We start from the raw sequence: 16,479 nt of genomic DNA, 5'->3' as shown, positions 1-16,479 counted from the left end.
ACCTCTGCACATCCATTTCCTCACCTACAAAATGGGGATAATAATAGAAACTTCCTGCTTAAGTTCTGGTAATAATTAAATGAGTGAATATATGTACAATTCTTAGATGAGTACCTAATATATAGTAAGCACTTAATGTTAGTTGCTGTTATTGTAAGGATTAAGTCAGTGTCTATATGTTACACATAGTGTCTGCTATTGTAATAGGAACTGGATCGATTTCAGTTATTATTATTATTTCTACAATAGAGGTTTGGCTAGATGGCTGCTGGAACACAGAGAAAGAAGAAATTAATACTGCTGAGGGAGGAACTAGCCACCCCCTGGTGTAACTTTGAGGAAACTCAATCCAGAAAAGCTCATGGGACTTGGCCAAGGCCATGTAGCACGTGAGCGACAAAACCAGGATTTCAACTCAGATGTCACTCCTAGTCCAGTGTTTTACGTTACTAGATCACTAATGCGGTTTAGTGTCCCTAGAGGCACATGGGTGTGTAAATGGGCACAGAAAGACTGAGGTCAGGCAGGCCAGGCACCACCCCCACTTTTCCCCCTACCATGAACTCACTGAGTGTTTAGAAGCTGAGCTTGGTCAAGGAGAGCAGGTGGTCTGTGAAGGCTAGAAGGCCAGGCAGAACCTAGTCTTGCTCAGAGCCTAAACTTTGGGCCATGTTTCCAAGGGCTGCTTTATGCCCTCCTCTTGAGCTTGGCTTGGCCACGGCAGACTCGAAGGTTGTCCAGTTTAAGGATGGGAGGCGACGGGGAATGTCATGCCATCTCTTTGGACAAACCGTGTTCCCACCAGCACAGTCTGCAGCCTGGCCCTTGCAGCCCTTCCCAGCACAGGGCAACAGGCCTCTCTCCTCTCTTCCTTTTCCTGTCTCTCTCTCCTTTCCCCCAAGCTTCCCCTCTTCCTTCCTTCCTCCCTTCCTCCCTTCTGTCCCCTTTGCTCCCATTCTCTCCTCACTCCCCTCCACCCCGTCCCCTCCCCATGGCTCCAATCCCTACTCCTTCCCGAGGGGCAACCCGGGAGGCCGGCTCGCTCCGAGGGGAGGGGGGAGGGGCGGGCGCCGCGTGGGGGTGGGGCCGGGCTGCACCGGCGGGCTGCCCTGAATGACAAGCGGGGATATTGATCGCATTCTGAACTCAGCCCAGCCGATAGAAGGTAATTAATGACTCCATTTGCTTCAGTACCGAGGAGAACAATTGAGTTTGAAACTGCAACAACTGGCAGCTGGGGGTGAACCCCGCAGAGAGGGAAGGTAGTGTCAGAGGAGGCCGGGGGCAGGGGGGGCAGACACCATGGAGCCCACGTTAGCCTGAGCCCCCCACCCCAACCACAGCCAGCCCCTGCCCCTCCAGCCGTCGGCCCCCTGGGGCTGAAGTCTGGGAGCACTGTTCCTACTTCCTCCGTGCTTTTCTCTCTTCTCCCTCATTTTCTGTCTTCGGATGAAGTAAGACTAACTTTCCCCCAGACTGCTTCCCCTCTGCTGTGTGATCCTGCACACTTATTTTTACTCTCCCTCAGCTTGTTCCCTCATTTGTAAAATTGAACTAATACACCTCAAGCCTGCCTAGTACATAGTGTCCATAAATGATGATGATGATGATGATCTTTGACACGAAAGGCAAATTTGGTAGCGTGGAGAAGGCTTTGGGGTCAGACATCCTGAGTTCAAATCCAGGCTTTGCTGCTTAGTAGTTGGATAATGTTGAACAAATAATTTTGCCTCTCCTCTGAAAAATGAGAAGTACCTCGTAAAGTTGAGTGGATTCAATGAGTATATGTAAAAGCTCTAATGTTGTTGGTTTCCCCATAGGTAGATATGTGTACTGGGGCTTAGAAAATTGAAGTTAGCATAGTTCTTTCCTGTACTTTAAAAGGATTCCTCTCAAATGCCTAATTCCTACTTCTTGGGACTTGGGGGATAGCCCTTGTTCATCCCACCTTGATTTTATGGACTTTGATGAGCCTTGGGTGCTTTCTGACCAAGGAAATGGCATTATTTCATTCTGTCTCTAATCATCACCCCACCTACCTTTTGGTCAGTGCACAAGAATTTCTCTTGACCCTCACAGTGACTACTTTGAGAATTCAGGTAGAAAGTCATCCCACAGGAGGACAGAACACTTCTGTGACTAGCCCTCATCCCTAAGACCTGGTATTCAGTGGCTTCCCTCCTGCCCAAGCTGCTGAGCTCTCACTGGACAACACTATTCATGATTGGTCTGGCCTGGAATCAGAAGGGTGGAAGGTAGGGCTCTGCCCCCAGGACGCCCAGAATAGATGGGGAGTGACAAGGCTAAGTGAGTGAGGAGATCAGATCCTTTCGCTGAGGAGTAAAAGACATTTTTATTAACAATTCTAGAAGTGGTACATGCTCATTGTACAAAGCCTGGACAATATGGAAAAACTTAGATGAGAAGAAAATAATTTTCTCATGATCTGAAGGTAACCTTTATTTTTTTTTAAGATTTCATTTATTTATTTGAGAGAGAGAGAGAGAGAGAGAGAGCACGAGAGGGAAGAGGGTCAGAGGGAGAAGCAGACTCCCTGCTGAGCAGGGAGCCCGATGCGGGACTCGATCCCAGGACTCCAGGATCATGACCTGAGCCGAAGGCAGTCGCTTAACCAACTGAGCCACCCAGGCGCCCCTGAAGGTAACCTTTATTAACCATGTCAGTGGCGCTCCTTCCAGTCAAGATGATCTTTGGTCTTGCAGTTGTCTTTGTCCCCATGGAGACCAGGCATGGCTGCTGGAGCCCACGCTCTGAACGTTGGCTGGGCAGGCAGCTCCTGCAGCCCATTGTTCTTCTGTCCTCAGCTGTCCACAGAGCACCTTCCCGGTGCCAGGCTCCCTGCTGGACATGCCCTTGAGCTAGCCACCTATCCTTATTTAATCTACACTTTGTTTACTCTGAGCCGTTTCCTCACCTGTAAAAAGGGGATCATCATCCCTACCTCCTTTGGAGAGTGGTTAGGAAGCCCAGATAACCTAAGGTTTGTGAAAGCTTTCTGTTAACTGCTCAGCAAATAGGAAGCAGTCAGAGGAGAAGACAATATGAGCCTTTGTTCCCCTGAAAGAAAAATATTCATCAAAGTTTTAGCTCAGCAGTTTGTTTAATTTAATAAATTTATTTATATCCTGCCTTATTCCAAAAAGAACTTGTAGTAGCTCACTTTCCTTGAGAGTGCTTTTGCTGTAGTGGACAAAACACCCGGAATGGGCTCCAGTCCTGAGAGCCCTACCACCTAGTTGTGTGACCTAGGACTGGTCACCACCCCGCCCCCTTCACTGCTCACCCCTTCTAGTTTTTCTTACTGTAAAATGGGAAATTTGGGCCAAGTGTCTCTTAGTCACTTTCAAACAGTCTGTGCTCAGCCAGCTCAGGGCCGTAGGCTGTGCCTTCAGTGTAGGGAGGGTGCAAGGCAGAGAAGGGGGGTGCTAGGAGGAAGACCATGCCCCAGATGGAGTCGTGTGGTCCCCAGCTGAGCCCCTGGGTTTGGAACCCAGGCAGCAGAGTGAAATGATGTAGTGGGTAGGCTCTAGGTCAAGCAGACCTGCAAATCCTGACTGTCACTAACCAGCCGCCTAGCCTTAGCTAAGCAACTTAACGTCTCTTTGCCTGTTTCCCTCTCTTTCACATAGGTATCACAGTCCTGACCTCACAGTGTTGTGGGGAGCATTCAATGGCATGTAATAAGCTGAGTACTGTAAGCTGCTAAGGGCTGGTGGCTGGGGACAGTAGTAGAGCAGGGCTGAATCCTCCACACATGGAGACTGACTAGCACACGGTCCCTTCCTCACTCTGGCAGGGTGCGGGGTGAGGTCTTACTAAACTTAACAGCAAACACATTTTCCAGCCTTAATCTAAAAATATGGCCTGGCAGTGGGAAAGAGAATTAAAAAATCAGAATTGTTCCACAAAACCCAGGACACGTGGCCACCACACTCCAGCCCTCTTCTGGGAACCCTGACAAGGGGTTGGCTTATCTCATCAAGATAAAGGCTGAGGGCCTCCTCCCTCCCGTCATTTAGGAAAGGACTTCTCGGGAACCAGCTCCCACCACGGGCCAATAGACCCATTTTATCCCACCCCTGCTGTCTGTGACAAGGCCTTGGTGTGGGGAGTCCAGTTTAGAGGCTGTCTCTGGTCCCTGTTCTCAAGCGACCTCCGCTGCCTTCTTTGGATGGTGGTTCTGTAGCTCCCGGATCAAGTGTTGCTCTTAACTGGGAAGACAGTATTCTCTGTCCCATGAGCAAAGGCACTATAGGTGGGCAGGGTGGTGTTGCTGAGAGTGATGCTGTTAGGAGCTCACCAGCAGTAGGGGTGAGTGGAGAAGGGGCATAAGTCTGCCTGGGGAGCTGCTGTGGATCTTCCCACATCCTTTGATTGCTAGGGATGCATGAATCTTGCCTTATAGGTGACTGGGTGTTCTGGGGTGCCAAGCCAGTCAGGTGGCCAGTCCAGAGATCTTCGGCCAGGGGTCTGGGTCAGTCATTCATTCAGTCACTCATCAAACACCTACTCTATGCCCATGTCCATGCTCAGCACTGGAACCACAGAGATGCATTCAGTCATGGTCTCTGCCCATGGGGAACTCATGGCCTGGCTCCTTGGCACAAGGGAGCTGTCTCCGTTGGGTCAGTAATCTTCTTGGAGAAGGATGCTATCTAATTACTCACACATTTCCTTCCCCACTCACTCCGAAACCTCGATCAAGACGTGTTTCTGCCTCCTCCTCTGTTTTGGCCCAGCTCTGCCAACGAGCCTTGGATCCCTGGGCGGAGCAGTGGACTCCTAGTGCGGTTCCATCCCTCTCCTTGCTGTCACCTCTGAGAGTCTCCCCTTGGGAAGTCCCACCCGGAGCGCTCTCTCTCCATCATCCTCAGGAGGTGCCTGCCAGTGGTCAGCGCTGAGCACCGCTTCATCTTTTCTTCTTCTAGTCTCTTCTTCCATGTTCTCTTTTTGTGTCTGCTCCTCTTCTCTTTTTCCCCTTCCTCACCCTACCCTCCAAACCCACCCCCACCCAGGCCCTTGTTTAGCTGGACACCCCGGTTTCCTGTTCAGGTGCCTTCTCCCCAGCCAGCACCTCCCCGGGCTTCCAGCATGAGGAGCATCTTGCCTTCTTCCTCTGCCCGTTCTGTCTCTTCCTTTCCTCCTTTCCTGGGCTTCTCCTTCTTGGACCTCTGACCCCAGACTTCTCCCAACCACTTCTCCCCCTGCCTTCATCCCTTCCGTCCTTCTCCAACTGAAGGAAGGGTGCCACCCCTCCTCCGGAGAGAGCCTGCGAGAGCTTGCTGTCCCCATCAGTGGGGCCATTGTCCGCTCCCTGTCCCTGCGCCCCCACCCCCCACAACTTTCTTTATGCTCCTTCGCCATTCATCATTACCGATGCCTTTCCTGCCTCCTCATTGCCTTCCTCCTCCTCTGGGGAGTTTCCTCAAGCCTCCTGTAGCCTCTCTTGGGGTGCTCTGCAGGCTTTCATCACACCACCTTGCTTCCCTGATCCTCCAGCACCTTCTTTCTCTCCCTCAGCCCCACGCCCTTCCTCCTCCTCTCCTTCCCTTTGCCCGCCTCCCGCCACCACCTCTTCCGAAGCAGGCTTCCCTTTGCCTTTCCTTCCTCCCCCCCCCCCTTTCATTGCCGCCTCTGTAACCTGTCTTATCACCAGGGCCTGAGTATACAAAAAAAATAAATAAATAAAAAGGTCAGTGAGCGGAGGGAGCAGCAATAACCCCTAAAACAGTACCATCAGTGGAACATGATTGATCAATTGAATTCCATAGCGGCTGAAAAATGTGGGATTAAGTAGTGTATTATACGCACAATGAGTTGAGGCATGATGTTCATTTCAAGTTCATTTCGCCGGCCTCTGCCACCAGATCAGGCAATCAATAGGGGCAGCAGATATCATATATCACCTCTCTGCGGGCTGGGGAGAGAGCACCATAATCTCTCGCAAATTTAGAGTGACAGATTTGTCAAGATCTGAAGGGCCCCTGAATAAATGAAGGAAAAGAGACTCCTCCAGCCAGTGACCTGAGGACAAAGCTTCAGTTCAGCCCCTACACACACACACACACACACACACACACACACACACACCCCACACACACACACACACACACAGGGTTGAGCCAAGCCACACACAGGCTTATACACAAATCCCCACAGAGGCATGATACGAGCCTTCCCACACATATGCACACACCCATGCACATAACGTATGAGCACATGCTCCGAGACAAATGCACACCTTCCTCCCCAGGACCCATTTGGTGACACTGCACTAACCACACACAAAGACAGCAGGGCTTCCCTAAAAAGTAGGAGGACTCCAGCAGGGGAGGATTAGACACAATGGGATATGCAAACAGCTACAAGGGGTGGAATTAGGAGGATAGCACATCCTTGAAAGAAAAGCAGGCACAGAAGAAACATGGGGCACCTGAGCTCACGCTCCCCGTGCAATCACACACGTGTACACACACACACACACACACACACTTTGAGAACAGCTCTCTCTCTGTCACTCACACAGACACACACACATATTTATCTGGATGTTCAGACATGTACAAATGCATATACACAGAGAATACCCACAGAAAAGGAAAAACTAAATATGCCACACCCCAACTCATATAAGAGAGACACACACAGTCTCTAAGACAGAAAATCATTCCAGAGGCTTACACAGTAAAAAACACAACCACCAAGTTTTGTGTCCATAGGAATGCAGGGAACATAGAAATACCATGGAGGCTGCCCCTGTGTCTGTCTATCCAGCTCAGACTAGATCCTGCTCTTCATTTCTCTCTCTCTCTCTCTCTCTCTCTCTCACACACACACACACACACACACACACAAACACACACACACTTTCTTTGCTTTCCCACCTCCTGAAGAATAGAGTGGGGTGGGGGAGAAGACAGCAGGTCCCATTTGGAAAGCAGACCCCATGCTCCATCTGGGAGGCCAGAAGAGAGGATGGCTGCAGGTTGAGGTTAATCAATATGTAATATTTTCTATGGTCTCCTGAACGATACTGTACAGTGTTACTGTATATAATGCAATATTGATTATATCATATCGTATAATCACCTATAAACTGATATATATCACAGTCCCAGAGGAACACCCTGAGGCCTACAACGTGGGCTGGCCCCAGGCCCAAGGCTTCTCAGTGGGTCTTGGGCTGAAGGAAGCCAAGGAGTAGCCACGCTGTGGCTGGTGTGGACCCAGCTTCCGGGGGTAGACATTCAGAGAGAGACAGAGAGCAGGCACTTAGCTCACTGTGTGCTCTGGAAACTCTAACAGACCTGATGCAGGGGGGCAGGGATGGGGAGGGAAGGGTAGCAGAAAGCCTGGGTAGAGTGGAACCTGGACAGAATTGGCCTGCAGCCCCAGGGAGCGGGCCCAAGTGCGGCACCACCGTTGGCCTTTCCTTCACGGAGTGAGTCTCAGCTCTCTGTGAGAACCACAGGGGGAGCTGGGGGCCCGAGGAGCTGGCCCCTGACAGAGGCCTAGTCAGAGTCCGGGTCGGAGACAGAGGATGAGGAGGACGGTCTGGGCACAAGAGCACCCACAGAGATGCTGTCTTTAGTCTCTGCCCAAGGCGGTATCTCACTGCTCATGTGCCACCTGCTGTCCTCCTGCTCTGGTCTCAGTCCTGGCCCAACGCGAGCAGAATGCTTCAGCTTGACTTTCACAGTCCCTCCTCCCTCAGTGGTGAAGTTAATTACTTCACCCAGCCCCCATGTTACACTCAGCCTTGGAGATTTGATGATTTTCCACCCTTGGAGTCAGTGGAACTGAAATTCATCTCAGAGCCGAGTTCAATTCTCCACAGGCTCAGTAATGCTGGTCTGAGACACCCAGCTCCTCCCCCAGGCTGACCCAGGCCTGGGGACAGAAGGGGTTCAGGGGAGACATCCCCTAAGGAGACCCCTGGCTGTACCTCTGCCCAGTCCTCCCCGCACCCCCGGGCCCCGGCACTCAGAGGCTCTGGCTTCCCCAGCCAGATCTCTGAGGCACGGTCAGCCCCTGGGTCTGCTGCTCTAGCCTAGAAGCTGGGAATGAGGGGTCCCAGCAGAGGTAGAAAGCCCCCTTGACCCACTGTGCCTGTGCTGGCCCGCGCTGATGCCCCCAGTGTCTGTGTGTCCTCCAGATGTGTCCGAGGGCTCAGTCCCCAATGGAGACTCCCAGAGTGGCGTGGACAGTTTGCGGAAGCACTTGCGAGCTGACACCTTCACCCAGCAGCAGCTGGAAGCTTTGGATCGGGTCTTTGAGCGTCCTTCCTACCCCGACGTCTTCCAGGCATCAGAGCACATCAAATCAGAACAGGTGAGGAAGGAGCTCTCTGCTTGTAGGAGTGGACAGGAACGGGGCAGAACAACGCCTCCGGAGAACGTGCGATACCAGCATCACATGCACGGCATATGGGTGCACTGTGTGTGGGAAGAGTGGACACACTCACACAAGGACGTTATGGGAGAGTTAAGAAAAACCATTATGGTATATGGCAGTTAGAAATGATGGATGATAGGTCTTGGGGAAGTCTTGTCTCCTTTCAGAGCCTCAGTTTCCCCATCTGTAGAATGGAGGACTTGGGTAAGGTCTAATAGGTCCCTCCAGCCCTGTCATTCCACGCGTCTGGCATAGAATACCCAGGAGACGTCCGTGTCCTCTTGCCATGTCCCCTGCCTTAATGGCCTGGAGGTCTTATAGAAAGTTGGTGCGAGGCCGGGGTGCTCTTCTCGCCCGATGTCAGAAGGAGAGCCCTCGGTGCCTGCCTCCTGCTCCCAAGTCCAGTTGTCCAGTGTGACCCGAGATAGGTGGCCGGCCTACCCCCCCCACCCTGATACTTCGTCCAGATGCAGAACAGCCCAGAGCGCCAGGCAGCCCACAACACACCCACAGAATACACAGCATAGAAACACATCTCCTAACTCCTCCCATTTACCCATGTGCACGTGTTTACACAGCACCACAGGCACCTGCTCCCTACCCCCACTCACAGCTCACAGTCCTCAGAGCACACACCCCCCCATCTGCCAGAAGGGGTGCCTTGTCCCAGACCACAGCTCGGCACACCTCCAGCACCTGCTTCCACCCACACATCCAGAGGGGCCCCCAGTGCACACACTCCCATTCCTCCCACACCTACGGCCCAGGCCAGGCCCACAACTGCCGCACAGCAGTCAACCGGGCTTGCACGCGCACACGCGCACTCGGACGTGCGTGCGTGCGTGCGTGCGCGGCCCCGCAGGCTCCACGCAGCACAGTTCCGCTCTAGGACTCCAGCAGCTCCCAGCCACTCGCCGTTCTCTCCGCCCGCCCTTTTATCCCGTAAGCTGTTTGTCTTCATAAAACAAAAATCAAAAGTCTTTTTAAGGTGCCCTGAGCCATAAACCAACAAAGGAGGAGCCGGCCGAGGCGGGCGGCTCGGTGCACCCTCCACGAGTCCCCGGCTGTATTACAATGAATAACCTTTATTTACTTTCATTAGACTATTAAACACCAGCACAGTCATTTTTTCCCCCTGAAACTCGGAGCAGGGCCCATAAAGCAAATCCGAAGCCTAATTGAGTTCATTTTAATTTCTCTCCGATCACAGCGAATTACTCTGGTGATAAATCAGGGGGCAGCTTCACCCCCAGTAGAAGGCCTAATTTGCAGCTAATTACAAAACTGATTTCTACAGGAAGATCAATACGAGAAGGAATTGGAAATGACGAGGCAATCCTGGCCAGCCAGGGAAGGGAGGGGGCCCTCTGGGGGGGGCCAGGAAGCGGAAGGGAAAAAAACGGACCCGAAAGAGCAGAAAATCAGTTTTAATTTAACGTAATATTAATCAGGACAACTTTTCCTGCTTTGTGCAGGCTCCTGGTCGGCCCAGCGCCGGGGTCTGGCTGAGCGGTGACGGCAATAAAAAGGCAATTACCCGAGTGTTTCGGGCAGGACACCCTTTCAGAGGCAATGACTGGCCCCCTCCCACCCTTCTGTTAGCCATGTGGACTCTCCCCCTCCCCAATTTCATACCCCAGTGCACAGGCAGAGAGCAAGGGGCCCGTGGGGCTTTGTTTGTTTTTTAAAAAGGGGGCGCTAGCACCCGATCAGCTAGCCCAGCAGTGCCAGGCCAGAGGCCCCACTCGGCCCTTCCCCCAGCTCCTGCCTTGGCCATCATCGTGTCATGGTCCGCCCCTCCTCCCCAAGACTCCAGGGGGATCTGAAAACACCCTTTGCCTCTCAGCAGGGGGGACCCAACTGCTACACTCCGCCCTTGGGCCTTCTTAGGCAGGAGAGGCTATAGTGGTTTAAAGAGTGCTGGGATCACCACCAATAACTACAGGCTGCACCTCCAGCTTACCCCGAGTCAGGTCTACCCCCCACCCACACAAAACTCTCCATCATCTGCCGAACCTGCCCCTCCCTCGCTCCCCTCCCTCTGCCTGGCCGGCTCCTTCCACCCCATCTGGGAAGGCTCCCCGTTCCTCCTCCCCATCTGCACACGGAGCCCTTTCTCTGCATGTGCATGTGCCTATCAATAGAGAGCGGTCGCTTTTCTCTCTTCTCCCAGGGGAACGAGTACTCCCTCCCAGCCCTGACCCCTGGGCTTGATGAAGTCAAGTCGAGTCTATCTGCATCCACCAACCCCGAGCTGGGCAGCAACGTGTCAGGCACGCAGACATACCCCGTTGTGACCGGTAAGGAGGCTTCTGGGGGGAGGGGGGGCACTGCTTTCAGCAGGGGCACCTCAGCCCATGCCATCTGCGGCCCAGTGTGACCCGTGGGCCCCCTGGCATGGTATCTACAGAGAGAGTGAGCCTCCGAAAACCAGGGTACTTTCTGAATCCTGAACATATGTGTGCAGATGTGAGGAGAAGAAGCTGTGGTCAGGGTCTCTGTGTGCTTCAGCCTGGAAAGGTCAAAGCTAGGAGGAGCTGTTGCTGGTTCCTTCTGCCCATCCTCTCGCCTCTCTCTTTACCTCTTCTCTTGCCTCCACCAAGGTGCCCAGAATTATATGCCTCTTGTGAGGACGTGCACAGAGGAATGCAGAGGGTAAATAGGCCAGGCTGAGGAGAGTGGGGCAGTGTCCAGCCTCCATGCTCCCACACCTCCAAGGCTCCTGGGGGATCTGGCTTCCTCTCCCTCTAGGCAGCCTGGGGAGCTGTGGCTTTGGGCTTCAGGGCACAGCATCCAGCTCTGTGGTTACAGATAAGCACAGTTATCACAGTCCTTCTCCTGCTTCCCAGAGAAACCACTGAGACTGAGGCTTGATTTCAAGGCCAGGCAGGTTCAAGCCAGTCCCACAGTCAAAAGCAGGGGAGAGGACAGCTAATCCAGCTGCTCCCGTGGGTTCGGAGCAGCAGGGGCAGCTCGAGGGGAAGAAGGCCGAGGTGTGGTGCAGCGAAGGGCCCAGCTAAGGAAGCTCTAGGCCGCAGAGCTGCAGGCTGTGGAAGGCGTCTGGCACTGCAGAAGGGTTTCCGGGCCAGGAAAGTGCCCAAGTGGGAGAAACACACATTGAGGTGTTATTAAAATTCACCTAATTATTCTGGAGACACTAAAGCCAATGTGCCGTTTGTTCCTTGGGAGACAGAATGATTGAGAAGGGTCTCGGTGGGGATTGGGAGACACTGAGGCGTTACCTGCCGAGCGAGGCGGGCGGAGGCGGCCCGGGGACCTGGCAGCAGGGCTGTAGACAGCCAGCATCATAGCTGGTGGCAAAGGCAGGGAGCAAGGCCCTGGTTCTGGCATGGAGCTGATCTGAGTAGGGCTCAGGCCCGAGCCGGGCTGTGAGTGGCCATCCAGCTTCCACCTGCGGGCTTGGGAGAGCCCTGTCCTTAGCTTTCCCGGGCTCTCCTCAAGGGGTGTCCTGGTACAACAGTTTTCGGCCCAGACAAGGTTGAGCTCTTTTGCTAGGCGATCAGAGATTGAGTTCTGGAAGTGTCAGGGAACCAGATGGGGCTTTTGGGAGTGACAACCTTAGCTGGGTCAGGACATAGCCTATTATTAACTGGCCCTTGACATGAGCCCTCCTTGGCCAACGTGGAAGCTCTCTGAGCTGCTGGGTGTTCTGACCCAAGGCAGAGAGATGGTGCAGGCCAGGCCACGCTTCTCATCTGCTGAGAGTTTCAGTGGCCACTTCCTGAAGGTGGCCCACCCCAGGCTGCTGATGAAAGAGAGCCCAGGAGACTTTTCTCTCATCCCAGCTGTGCTTCTCTGTGCCTGGGGCCACAGTCCAGAAGGCAGGGGCTCCCTGGGGTGGAGAGATGGATCTTCGGGTAGGGTTCCTGCTGCAGGAGAACTCGGGCTGGTGCAGAAAAGTGTCTCCACCTTGAGCCTCCCCCCCCCCCCCCCCCCCCCCCATGGCCCTGGAACAGTCCCAGCTCAGCCTGGGAACATCTCCGGCTGATCCATCTGGATCCAAGTGTGAGAAAAGTTCATTTCAGACCCAGCTTGACATTCCCAGGTGGCAAGTTAGCACTAACATCTCAATCTGTATGCGACATTTCAATCAAGCGAGGAGTAACAAAAGCAGAACCATTAACATTCGGAGCTGTTCACCAGTGGTAATGACGGGAAACTCGCTCAGAAACTGGAAATTACCAAAAAGAGAAAAGTGTGTGGAGAGGTGGGGGAAGGGAGGTGGGAGGAGGTGGGGGCAGGGAATGAATTTTCTACACTTAGGCCAAGATCCAATGTTTGGATTAATGGTGCCATTACCAGAGAAAGGGCTGCAGATTATGCTCATTCTTAAAATGTTTTTGTTGGCAATTAAATGGCTGCAGTTATTGATCTTTGTTGATTTTATGTCCTCCTAATTTGCATAATCTATTAAAGATGAATGATTCATGATGTGTTTATTATGGGGACAAACAGAATTTGCTGGAGGTATTGTCAAGGTGAGAAACGGGGCAGTGCCCAGAGACTCGATGGGCCACCTCAGGAGTGGGTCCAGCACGGTGGCCTTCGGGCCAGGACTTTGTGGGTAGCGGCAAGCAGTGATGCAAGGACAGCAGACACATGAGAGGTGGACTTGGGCTAGGTTCTTCTAGAAGGATCTTGGCATCTGTGGAAACTTCAAGCACATCTGGCATATGGGTGAGGCTTTGGGTGTATTTGTAGAAATTCCGCTCGAAGATTCTTAAAAAGCTTATTTTGTTGGAGAATATGAAGGACCTTGGTCAAGAACGAAAAGGGGGAGGCTCTTTCCGGCCAGCTATGTGCTAAACGTGAGGGAGCAGGGAGGTCATCTGTATCCACAGGCTGGCTTGGGCTGGCTAAGGTGTTCAGGGCCCCCTCCTCACCCGCACCCAGCTCATCTTCCTCCCCGGGGACAGGCAGCTGAGGCTGTAACCCTTCAGGGATGAGCCCTGGGGAAACCGGCCCAGCAATGCCCTAGCCCAACCTGGAGAGCTGACCTTATTGATATTCCTGCCACCTCCTGGCACCGGAGGCTGATTTCAGACTTCACCAGCCACTTGATACAGCTGTTCCACAAGGTCAGGACTGAGAGGAGAGAGGAGCCCGGGCTATTGTGTGGAGGGGAGCGTGGGGCCCAGCGAGCCAGGACAGCTCATCACGTCGCAAGCAAGGGTGGCTGGCGGCGCCTGCGGCTTGGCCTGACAGTCTCCCCTCCCCACCTTCCATCCTGGAGCCAAGGAGAGAGACGGATTTTTTTCTGGGTAGTGTTTGCAAGTTCTGCCGAGATTTTAATTTCACTGCATCACAACTCAGCAAGCTGCCAAGTCAAGCTGGTTATTTAAATTTATCACCCACTTTCCCTTCCGCCGCTGGGCTGCTCTAGCTCAGCGGCATCTCTTCTCTCCAGCCCACTGCTCTAGGCTGCTGGTCTGGAACGGAGCCGAGCCGCTCTGAAGTGATAAGGAAAAAGGGACCAGCTACAGGAGAGAGTGGGTTGGGGGTACTCTGGCCCCAGGCCTCCTCAGCTTGGCTGGCGGTGGCTGGTACCTTCTTCTTCTATCAACTTCTTACCCTTCCAGAGGCCCCCAGAGGGGGCTGTCATCAACCCCTCAGTCGTCCCAGAGACCTCTGGGCCGGGACCTCAGTGAGGACTCTGGCTCCAACTGTGTGCTGGTGCCTTCAAATCTCCCTTCACTGGAAGAAAAGAGCCCCTCATCCCCATGACCTTCACCCCAACCTCTCCCTTCCTGTGCCTGTCCAGGTCTTCAGCCATAGAGGAGCATGAGGGGACACTGGCATCAATGTTGATCTGGGAGAAGATGAGTACTAGTCTCAGGATGCCCCAAGTCCCTTGGAGAGGCGCCTGAGCATTTAGAGAGTCCCTTGGCCTGGTGAAAGTCCACCGTGAAGGTGAGAGCAGGCTCCCTACCCTGGAGGCCACACGGAGGGAGACAGGGAGTGTGTGGCGGCTCTCCAGGCTAACCCTAGCAGCCCAGGAATCCACCTGTCAGTCCCCGGAGCTACTGCCCTGAGCGGGCTGCCCTGGCCTCCAGTGGGCACTGGCACTAAGCACTGGGAGAGCTTCGTGCGAGGGTAGTTCTTGCCACCCTCCTTTTAGTCCCAGAGAGGTGATGGAGCGATGAGATCCATGTCCAGAAACAAGGCGGGCTACACTCCCCAAAACACAGCTGGATAAAAATATAACAACAAGAATTGTTAACACAACAAGCAAACCTCACTCTCCAGTGCCAGAAGGAGAGGGAAACTCAAAGCCAGAGCAAGAAGTGAATGACCAGGGGCATTGCACTGGGGGTGGACCCCAACTGGGGGAGACCGCAGTTGTCACACAGCAGATGGAAGCCACGACCTTGAGTCCAAAAGAAGCAGGAAGCTAGAAGTGAGTATTACCCTGTGAAAAGCCAGGAACAGAGCAAGACGCCATCTGTGAAAGGGAAACACACAAATTATCCCAGGGGTCCAGGGAAGCAAGTGAGTGAAAAATTGTCTCCATGAAAAATGGAGCCCCTAAGCCTGACCCTGGTTCAGAGGCCAAATTTATACCTGAGTATGTGGCAGGAACCCCCAGCCAAGAACTGACATAAAAATTTGTCTAGGGTAATAACCCACTCAGAAACCCCAGCAGGAACCAGGGCAGACCTTCTCCGTAGAGGCATTCCCCAACCTAGGGCACATGGGACTCCACCACTAAAGATGAGCTCACGACAAAAAATTACACACCTCATGTGAATACAAGCTATCATGAGGGAGAGTTAGCAGAAGCGAGAAATAGGATGACTAATATCCCCAAGAGCTGGAGATAATAGAACAGTCCAAAAACAAGTATAAAATAAGTATGTTTCATATTCAAAAAAAAAAAAAGATAAAAGTATTAGTTTTGTGTTTATCACGGTTCCAGATCCCACATCCCCTTCCCCACCACAGCTTAGCCAATCTTCAGGTAATAAAAGTTCAAAAGGACAACGAAAGAAGACCACACCTATATATAGCTTACTGTTTTGAGGTTCAGGAGCCTCAGGCAGCCCTGAGCGTAGAGCCTGTTCCCTGCTTATTCAAGCTCCCAGACTCAGGTGTTAGCAGAGAATCTTCCCTTTGGAAAAATGTCTGAACTTTGGAAAGCTAGGGACAAGGAAAATACAGTCCTCCTCAGTGAAGAAAGAGCCTCATTAGCTTCTCTACCCTGGGTGGATGGCAGTGGGGGGATAAGGTGGTTTTATTCAAGAGTTTGGGAGAAACTTCTCTTGATGCCTTAAGACTACAGCTCTGAAGGAATCTATAGCTAAGATCCAGGAGGAGATGTGGATGCTGCCCAAGAGGGGAGAGTGCCCAAGGTGGGGAGAGGGGGCAGAAGCTTCTCCTGGAACCTGGTACATTGAGGGGAAGTCAGTAAGGCAGAGTTCAAAGCTGAAAAGCAGGGCTGACCCCCCAGGTCCTGGAGGCCTGTGAGAACCAACCGTGCAGGCTCAGCTTCTGAGAAAGGGTTGTGAGCCCTCAGAAGCTCAGACCCCTTGCCCAGATCTGGGATGGTCAGCAAAGTGGTCTTTTAGCAGACAGAAGTGTGGATCCTGGGAAACCCTCCTCCTCCTACGCAGGGAGTCCTGAGGACCTCCAGAAACTGCCTCTTTCCTGTAGTTAACAACCCCCTTCCAATGCAACTGCACTTCCCTCCATAAAACAAACAGCTTAGCCCTTGGCCAGCCCCTCCGGGGGAGGAGAGGGCAATAAAGGCTGAGAAATGTTTCTAAAGGAGGCTGGGAGTCTCCTAGCCTTGTCTGTCGGCTCAAAGCCCCTGATTAGCTAGAGGAATTTAGGGCACAGACATCAGACCTCCTCTCCAACCTTGAAAGGAGCGAGCTAGGGCAACTTCTGACATACAACAAGTCAGAGCCCCTTGCTGCGGAGGCCAAACCAAGCCAGAGGGCTTCTCCATGGTACCCATGCGCCCTGGACCCTATACTTAGGCCCGGAAGGCCCAATAGTATGAAGCTAGCTTCCTCCAAGCATCCCTGAGGCCTCCAGCCACAT

The 16,479-nt window shown here is 53.0% G+C and overlaps 1 protein-coding gene across 8 annotated transcripts in view; it reads left to right on the top strand.

The window, feature by feature from the left end:
* The window catches only part of PAX2 (paired box 2), a 78,074-nt gene that overhangs the window by 48,851 nt on the left and 12,744 nt on the right, over positions 1–16,479 (top strand). For all 8 annotated transcript variants that reach the window (XM_073904305.1, XM_025880839.2, XM_025880842.2 and 5 more), the window contains 2 exons: positions 8,177–8,352; positions 10,589–10,715. In XM_073904305.1, coding sequence (XP_073760406.1) covers positions 8,177–8,352; positions 10,589–10,715 — 303 coding nt within the window. The remainder of the gene's footprint in view (positions 1–8,176; positions 8,353–10,588; positions 10,716–16,479) is intronic.

The sequence above is a fragment of the Callorhinus ursinus genome, unplaced genomic scaffold (assembly GCF_003265705.2).
Source record: "Callorhinus ursinus isolate GAN/ISIS: 27379988/994484 unplaced genomic scaffold, GSC_fseal_2.0 scaffold20, whole genome shotgun sequence".
NCBI classification, from domain to species: domain Eukaryota; kingdom Metazoa; phylum Chordata; class Mammalia; order Carnivora; family Otariidae; genus Callorhinus; species Callorhinus ursinus.
The sequence above is the reverse complement of the archived record's forward strand: the minus strand, read 5'-3'. Positions and strand labels throughout refer to the sequence as shown.